Genomic DNA, 8122 nt, shown 5'->3' with positions numbered 1-8122 from the left:
GGACGTAAATACCTTTACACCCAAAAATTTAATTCATATTAATGAAGAATCCCGACTGGAAGAATTCAACACTTTTTCACCAACCTTTTTGCTCGCTTCTTTACATACCATGCTGATATGCCGGTACTTTCAAGATTTTTCCTATACAATGCACTGATATATAGTTATCTCCCGTATTTCCTTTGATGAACAGAACAAATGACAAATTTTCAATGAAAATTTACATGTATTTAGAATATCCTTTATCCATACAAATGTGATATTGTGGAAACATAAACTAAGGAGCCTACCATGATTTAGCGTGATTGTAACGCGCATACTCAAGATTGTAAAATCAAAAAATCCACATGATTTCCGGTTTTGGTAATGGACTTTTCATTGATAATTAATTAGCGAAGCTTGATTGAGAAAAAAATAAAAACAAATTGGTAATCTTCAAATACCAGTAATGTTTAAAATGTGTAAAACAAACGACAGTACTCTTCCGGTTCCTCGGTATAAGCCCAAAAATTCGAGTCTGTTATTTTGATATAGTAGTATAGATTATAAATACTGTGCTTATAAACCGTGGGAAAAAGCTAAAAATAAAGACACCACATTTCCTTTCCAAAAAAAACCCCAAGGCTATTTCGGAAGGAAAATAAAACTAACCGGAAAAGCAACAGTTCGACTGGAAATCAAAGGTAAATGCCAATTTCATTAAACTGAAAACACGGAGAGTTTCTATTGTATAAGCCACAATTCCTACTGCGTTAATGAGATCGTGTTTGAACAATAATCAATTGATTGAAAAAAATAATTCATTATCTATATTCATAACGAAAGTGAAACCAAACTGTTATGTTCGCTATTATTGTTATTTTTGCTTTTACACTTGGTTTATATGATTTTGTATATTTGTGGTTAATTAAAAATGTGTTCTTATTTGTAAACATGTAATACAGGTACATTATAAATTGTATTGTTAAATCTAAATATACCCGTCTAAATTCCAAAGCAAACCGAAAGAAGATTATGAACGACTGTAAATACCTTTAAAGGTATTTTTTAAACATACAGTTTCTGTTTTAATGTTACCGTAGCACCATTGTCGGTGTTTAATTCAAATGCATCAAATGAAATAAAAATGTACAATGTTAGTTTATTTAGATTGAGTTATTATTTGTTCATGGCTTAGGTTCATTTATGCCAATGATTAATAGTTTAATCAGCAATAGACAATAAACTTACATGGTTAGGTGTGTAAAACCGTCCTTAAAATAGAAAAGTTAAGCAGTTAGAGTGATCTTCCCTTTGCTGTTTGCATCGTACAGCAAAGATGAAGCCATTTTTCAATCAAATAGGGAAATATGGTAGGGAGGGTTACCGTTGATTTAAAGGTAGACATTTTCATATTGTTTTTTTTTTTGCTCCATTAAAATTTTACTCATACGATTGAACTTTTTATGTGCGTTTATGTTTATAAACCACAATTCAGCAAATGTTTTTCGTTAAAATCTGCAACATTTAATAAGCTCGCGGGGATTCAATATTGCAATTTATATGAAAATTTTATTTTGGCAGACATAGGTTGTTAGTTGAAATAAATTTGCAATATTTTCATTTAAAAACACCCAGGAAAGTATCATGTGTGTCTCATTTCAACTGGACGTCAACCAAAGTGTAAGCTCAAACTTGAGGGTGAAAGCAGATAGTTAAGACCACTTGATTTTCGTGTCTTTTATACTATTCAACAAAAATAAGTAAGCGTTAACTTGTAACAATTTGTTAAAAATTGTGAATTCAGTAGATGTGCATTAAAAAGATTGTCATATAATTTTGGTTGCAAATTTTCCATGACAATCAAACAGTTATTAAAATATGCCGTCTTAAACTTTAACAGAAATTGTGTATACTTTAAAAAAAGATAACTAAGTCGTACAAGGTAAAAACGGATATTCCGAATTCTTATAAATGATCATTTATATATTCTTGAATGTCCTTTTATATTCAGAACTTGAGTAGCGCAGTAAATTTTCATTTGCTAAAGACGATCTTCTAACAATAAAACAATGGAAATCAAAATGTCCAATAAAATTAATTTAGCATGATCTTTTAAACAAAATCAATAAATTTATTGTTTTCAACTATAAAAATAGCAATATACTAATTTTCACATCCATTAAATATTACTGTATCAGAATGAAATTGAGTGCTAAAAATTAAACCACTTTAATGAATTTTTATAGGTCTTAAAATATGAATGAGTTTTTATTATTACACAAAAACAGTTATTCAAACACATTGTCAATTCGTTTACCATATATGTAGAAGAAACTTTTCATTTCGAAACGATAGCAAAGTTTATTGGTATAATCGCATACAAGGGATTTGCTTTAATAATTCTTGACTTTGTTTCCTTAGTTTCTTAACGTAAGGAATTTATGACAATTTATCACAAGAAAGTGATATAACAAGAATTTTTTACCAAAATTATGTAAAATGAAATAAGTATTGAAAAAGCTTTAACAAATGTTGTTGTTTTTTATTTCATGTACGACTAATTAGTTCATGTAAAATCAGAAAAAGGCGGACTAAAATGCATGTATATGAAAATAAAGTTCGTATTTCGCAGGGGACAAAACCTATATTGTGTATTAAATGGAACAACATTTTAAAAAAGTTTTGGACACAATGCCGTTGCCTTTATTTACAGATCAACAGATATATAGAAGACAACCTCAAAATGTAATTTCTAGGGTATTTCCGATATTTAAAAAAATCCACCTCTGTCGAAATGTACAGGAACGTTCTATGGGATTAATCGCGTGACACGTTTTAGTCAAAGAGAGCCAGGCATTTTTGCAACAAGGATTTCGTTTGTATTATTTCTACTTCATATGTCATGGGAGCGAAAGAAATACATTTCGATTTTGTTGCAATGTAGGATATTAACAAAACAAGGTGTATTTGTACCAACTTAATATAGACTGATGCGTTTATTTTTTTAGGTACAAAATATCAAAATGCAAAGGTGGTCATTCAATTCGACTGAAAACGCCAATACCTGTCCCTGTTGTGACTGGATCATATACTGGGTTATGCTCTACACAAGTTGCATAACAGTGTACATGTGCTATAGCATGAAGGTAATGTCTGATTCTTAAAACAATGAAATGTGATTATCGCTCTGCACCATCTTTTCTGCGGTCTGAAGAGAAAATTATAAACGCTAACGTTTACATCAAATACCAAAAAAGGCTGAAAACGCATTTAAATTATTGTTATTTACCTATAAAAGTAAAATATATGTTGACAATAGCAATGCTGAATTCATGACCAATTTCGGAACAAAGATCGGTAATTCTAATTGACAAAAAAAGTCCTGGCCAAATGGTTCGTGAGAAGAAGATTTTTCAAATATTTACTCTATATATTCCTATGAAAAAATATAATCTACCCATTGTGGCCCCACTCTACCCCAGAGGGTCATTATTTTAACAGCTTTTAATTTACACTACCTGAGGATGTTTCCAGATATGTTACAGCTTTCATGCTGATTGGTATCTCATTAGAAGATTTTTAAAGACTTTCTTAAAACGAAACAATTAACATCAACATGTTCATTTGAATTGATTGGTCATGATCATTAAACAAAATAAAACAAAACACTCAATGATAGAAGTTAACCCACCTTCACGATCTCTTAAAGGTCTTGGAATATGAATAAAATTACATTATTATACAAAACCAGTTATGCATAGCAATGTCAGTTCGTTTAATGTTAAAAAACTTACATGTAAGATTTCAAAAAAATAAGGAAGCTAGCAAAGTTTCTTAGTTTAATAAAAAACAATGTTATTTGCTTGAATAATTTGTAATTCTAATGTTTATATTTGTTCTCTCATTTTCCAGGGACAGCTTTTTTATTTTTAGAAATATTTAATCATTTTTTTAATCATGTTTTTGATCATTAAGATTATAGTACGAAATAACCCTTTGCTTGATTACTCCCAGAACTTGCAAAGTTTTTACCCTTGTGTACGGAAAGCTTGTTATCGCTACTCCTTTGAAACCATAAAAGATAGAGAATCTAAACTTTTACCATTGTCTTCAGTACAAGTAGAGGGGTCTTTAATTAATTCATACCGAAAGGATCTGAGGCCCCCTTTTTATAGTAGTCATTGCTCCTGAATGTATTTAAATTTCCATTAAATCCTTTTTATTAATTATCATAGAGTACCACTTGAAATACAATCCGTCTACCTTTGCCAAGCAAAATGAAATAAAAGTCATTTGGCTATATTTCAATTACCGAGTTTTTAGATTTTAGATTTCTTTTGTTAGTGTGGTGGAAAGAAAAATACGCATGGATGTAGAAGGCCATCTTAAACATTTTGAAATATAGCCCTTTGGCTCATACCTTTGAATATTTACAAAGTTATTGCCCCTTGTGTATGAAATGCCTGTTATCGCTACTCCTATAAAACAATAAGATATAAAGTCATGGAAATTTTACCAATGCCTATAGTACAATTGGAGAATTCTTCAATCTTTTTATATCGATAAATCTGAGGCCCCATCTAGTAGTTATTGCCCCTGAATGAATTTATTACATTATTATGTAGGTACACAATGGTATCATGCAAAGGTTGTCATTCAATTCTACTGGACACGCTTATACCTTTAACTGTTGTGACTGGATCAGAAAAATGGATGTGCTTTACACCATCTGCCCCACATTATTTTCATTTTCCGACAACATTGAGGTAATGTTTGATTCCTAAAACAGCAGTTTTTAATTTTTATATTTTATTATCGTTCTGCATCGTCTATTCTGCGGACTTGATATAAAGTTATACACGATATAGTTTACACCAAATACAATAAAAATGCGGAACACGCATTTGATGTTTTGTTATTTGCTTTTAGAAGTAACATAAATATTTACATTAGCAATGCTGAATTTAATTGAGTTTCTAAGATCGAAAACTTTAATCAATATAGAAAATAGCTCCTGTCATAACAGTAATGCATTCTTCTGAATACTGGTATATCAAGTGCCGCCGACAGACTGATTTATAAAAATAAGTGGAGGCCAACTCCTTTCTAGTAAGAATATTGTGAGAAGAGGAGAAGAAAACAGTGTATTATTATTTTAAAAACAAAAATTTGACCTATGTACAAGTACGAACAAAACAAGACAAAAATGAAACGCAACTTTATTAGTAACACAACAATTAAGTTTTTTAAAGCGTGTATAGCATTTCAACGTCATGCTTTCTAGAAAAAATATATATTTTACAAAGGTAAAATTGTTTACACATTTAGGATAAAAACAACTATTTTAAATTTATAGAAAACAAAGATTCCTTACCAAAACTACTTGTCAAGATACAACTTATAATAAGAATAATTGTTAAAAAGCACTACATGTACCGTAAGGGTAATAGAACGTACATATTAGAACATCATTAGCATTTTTTATTCAATTAACAGCCACTCAGTATTTAATTAAGTGATGCTTTTAATCATAATGAAGTTCTTAAAGGTTCACGTAAATAAAAAATGGTTTTATTGTAGAGGGATGAAATGTTGTCCAAAATCCCAACGAATGAAAACATAAATGGAGATGGAAAACCCAATTTACGTTTGATCGCAGAGGTTTGAATTCCTTTTTTCAACCATTTTTTGGTGTTCTGTTCTAAAATCATTTATATAATAAGAGTTAAGGAATATTCAATATCAAATAAATGTAATGTAAATGTCGAAAATGTTGCTTAAATTCATATCAAGATTAATATTTAGCGTCCAAAATAATCTTCGAGTTTGACTCGAAATATCTTTTGTTATTTGATAAAAGAATGTTAGAAAGTAATAATGTTTGCAACTCTTTTATTGGGTAATATTTTATCATCTCATTGTTATCATGAAGTGTAGCTTACACTTATAATACATAAAAGATATATTACCGAGAAGAAGGGGTTAAACATGCAGAAAAACAATATCTGATGGTTTGCATTTGTATATGATTTTCATCCATCTCGTTGAATGATATGCTATCCCTTGTCAGGTCTCGTGACACTTTGTTAGTTAAAAAGTATATACTATCGCAAATCAATAGCTATTCTATATCCATTTAAAATCCAAAATCCGATGGTCACGGCAAAGTCCGATGGTCGTGCAAAGGTTTGATAATCAGCGCCAAAGTCCGATTGTTTGTTGCCGATATGATCGACACTTTTTATCCAATGGTTATTGATAAGTTCAATGACTCGGCACAGAAAAGTATTATCGACTTCGTCGAAATCCGATGGTCTGCTTTTATACCATCATTATCAGAAAATACGATGGTTCGATGAACGTAATGTCTTTTCAATATGAGATATACATGTAAGTGGCAAGTTTTGACCGTTTTTGCTATCAGAGTTCCGTTTTCTACGGTTGGCAAAGATTAGGTTATAAATGAAAATCGTCCAAGCTGCATTGAATTAATTAACACGCATTATTTTCCCTTTATCTTCGACTATTGCCTTATAAATTTTCTATTTCTATTGTTATGGTTAGCGCTACGCATTCCCTATGTAAGGCCGATCATACTATTTCAGTTATAATTTCATTCATGCGAACACGTTACATTAGACAAAAAGATCATTATAGAAATACGTTTCGAAAATAAAATATGACAACCACTGCACTAGTTAGAAACATCCAATAAAAACAAAATAAAATGTAATTCAGGCACACATCCTCGATCTGTGGCGTAGTTATATCATTGCACATGCGCAAACCACATACTCTAGGAATTCGTGAGATGCGAATGGAGAGAAAACGGTATGTTTTTGTTAGAAACTGGTAAAATGACAACACGTTGTTACTTTCTTAGATTTACTATAGCTGATAATAAGGATATCACACGATGGATAAGTGTAGCGAATAAATTTAAAGAACGAATAAGTACAACAAATATCAGTCATATAAAGAAGTGTATTACCTATGCATTTTAGCACTGCCAACAAATGGGAATATCCGATTTGACTGAAGCAAAATCTTTCCGCTATTCTGCATCACTCCTTTTTGACCATAATCAGTGTGAGTTTCAGGTTTTTTCATAGCCTTAATGCTCATGTGAAAAATAAACTCAAAGTACCTGTCAAAGGGAAAATTATATTCAAAATCATGAGTTTGTCAATTGCAAGAGTGTTTTGAAGTTATTTACCCAAAATTACTTTTCATTGCTGGAAGGTACCAAGATAAATCAAAATTTCAATCACCTGGTGTCAACAAAAAATATTTAGAACAATCTCGACTCTAGTGCAGAGAGTACATCTCATAGGGTAGCTGCAGCAGTGTGCCTGGAAAAAAAACTTGAAAGAAGAATACAGAGTCATGGTAATATATGTTTTCCTATATTTATCTAAAAAAAAGTCATTAAATAATTCATATTCAAAGTCCATTTTTCTTATTATTATATTTCTTATAAAAAACCGACTCATCAATTATTAAACTATCTGTAAATCTGATTATGGATCAAAAAGCAATCAAAGATAAAAGTGCAGCCAGTTGCACAATCCCGACATTGGTTACATCTAGATGTACGTCATTACAAATGCTGCAACATAGTCGATAATAAATAAATCTTGGCTTTTAATCCGAAAGAGATTTTAGTCGAGAAGTTGATCCTAACATGCCTATTACTTCCCTCCCCTCGATTTATTTACGCTTTGAGTTTGCACTGAAACATTTTTACGAACCATTGAAGATGGTAAATGTGTATTTTACGAATGCTTATGTTAAGAAACAACGGCCTTGTTAGGAAAAACAATTGCACTTTGGCATATTCGCGTAGACCATCGGACTTTGGGGTGTCACAACAATGGCTTTTGGCGATTGCACCCAAACCATTGGACCATACGTGTTAGACCTTAGTCCTAATCGGGGTTAGATAAGACTATTGGTCTCTGACGTGTTCATTGAAATTTAAAGTTCATAAAAGTTAGCGATCCATTTTTATTATTGTGTTACACCAATCAACGAATAAAATGAAGAAAAAAAGGTTGCACGTCATCTTTTTTTTTAACATAATGATGAATAATAATTGGAAATCAAATGTATTCATTCAGGTTAGAGTAGAAACAATAGT

The 8122-nt window shown here is 30.9% G+C and overlaps 1 protein-coding gene across 1 annotated transcript in view; it reads left to right on the top strand.

The window, feature by feature from the left end:
- Positions 1–617: 617 nt before the first annotated feature.
- LOC136271946 (uncharacterized) overlaps positions 618–8122 on the top strand; it is a 32438-nt gene continuing 24933 nt past the window's right edge. The window contains exons 1-4 of the mRNA XM_066072542.1: positions 618–683; positions 2991–3128; positions 4608–4748; positions 5563–5643. Coding sequence (XP_065928614.1) covers positions 3006–3128; positions 4608–4748; positions 5563–5643 — 345 coding nt within the window. The 5' untranslated portion in view covers positions 618–683; positions 2991–3005. The remainder of the gene's footprint in view (positions 684–2990; positions 3129–4607; positions 4749–5562; positions 5644–8122) is intronic.

This window comes from Magallana gigas, chromosome 9 (genome assembly GCF_963853765.1).
Source record: "Magallana gigas chromosome 9, xbMagGiga1.1, whole genome shotgun sequence".
In the NCBI taxonomy this organism is placed as follows: Eukaryota; Metazoa; Mollusca; class Bivalvia; order Ostreida; family Ostreidae; genus Magallana; species Magallana gigas.
Note: the sequence above shows the minus strand (reverse complement) of the source record. Positions and strands in the feature narration are given on the sequence as shown.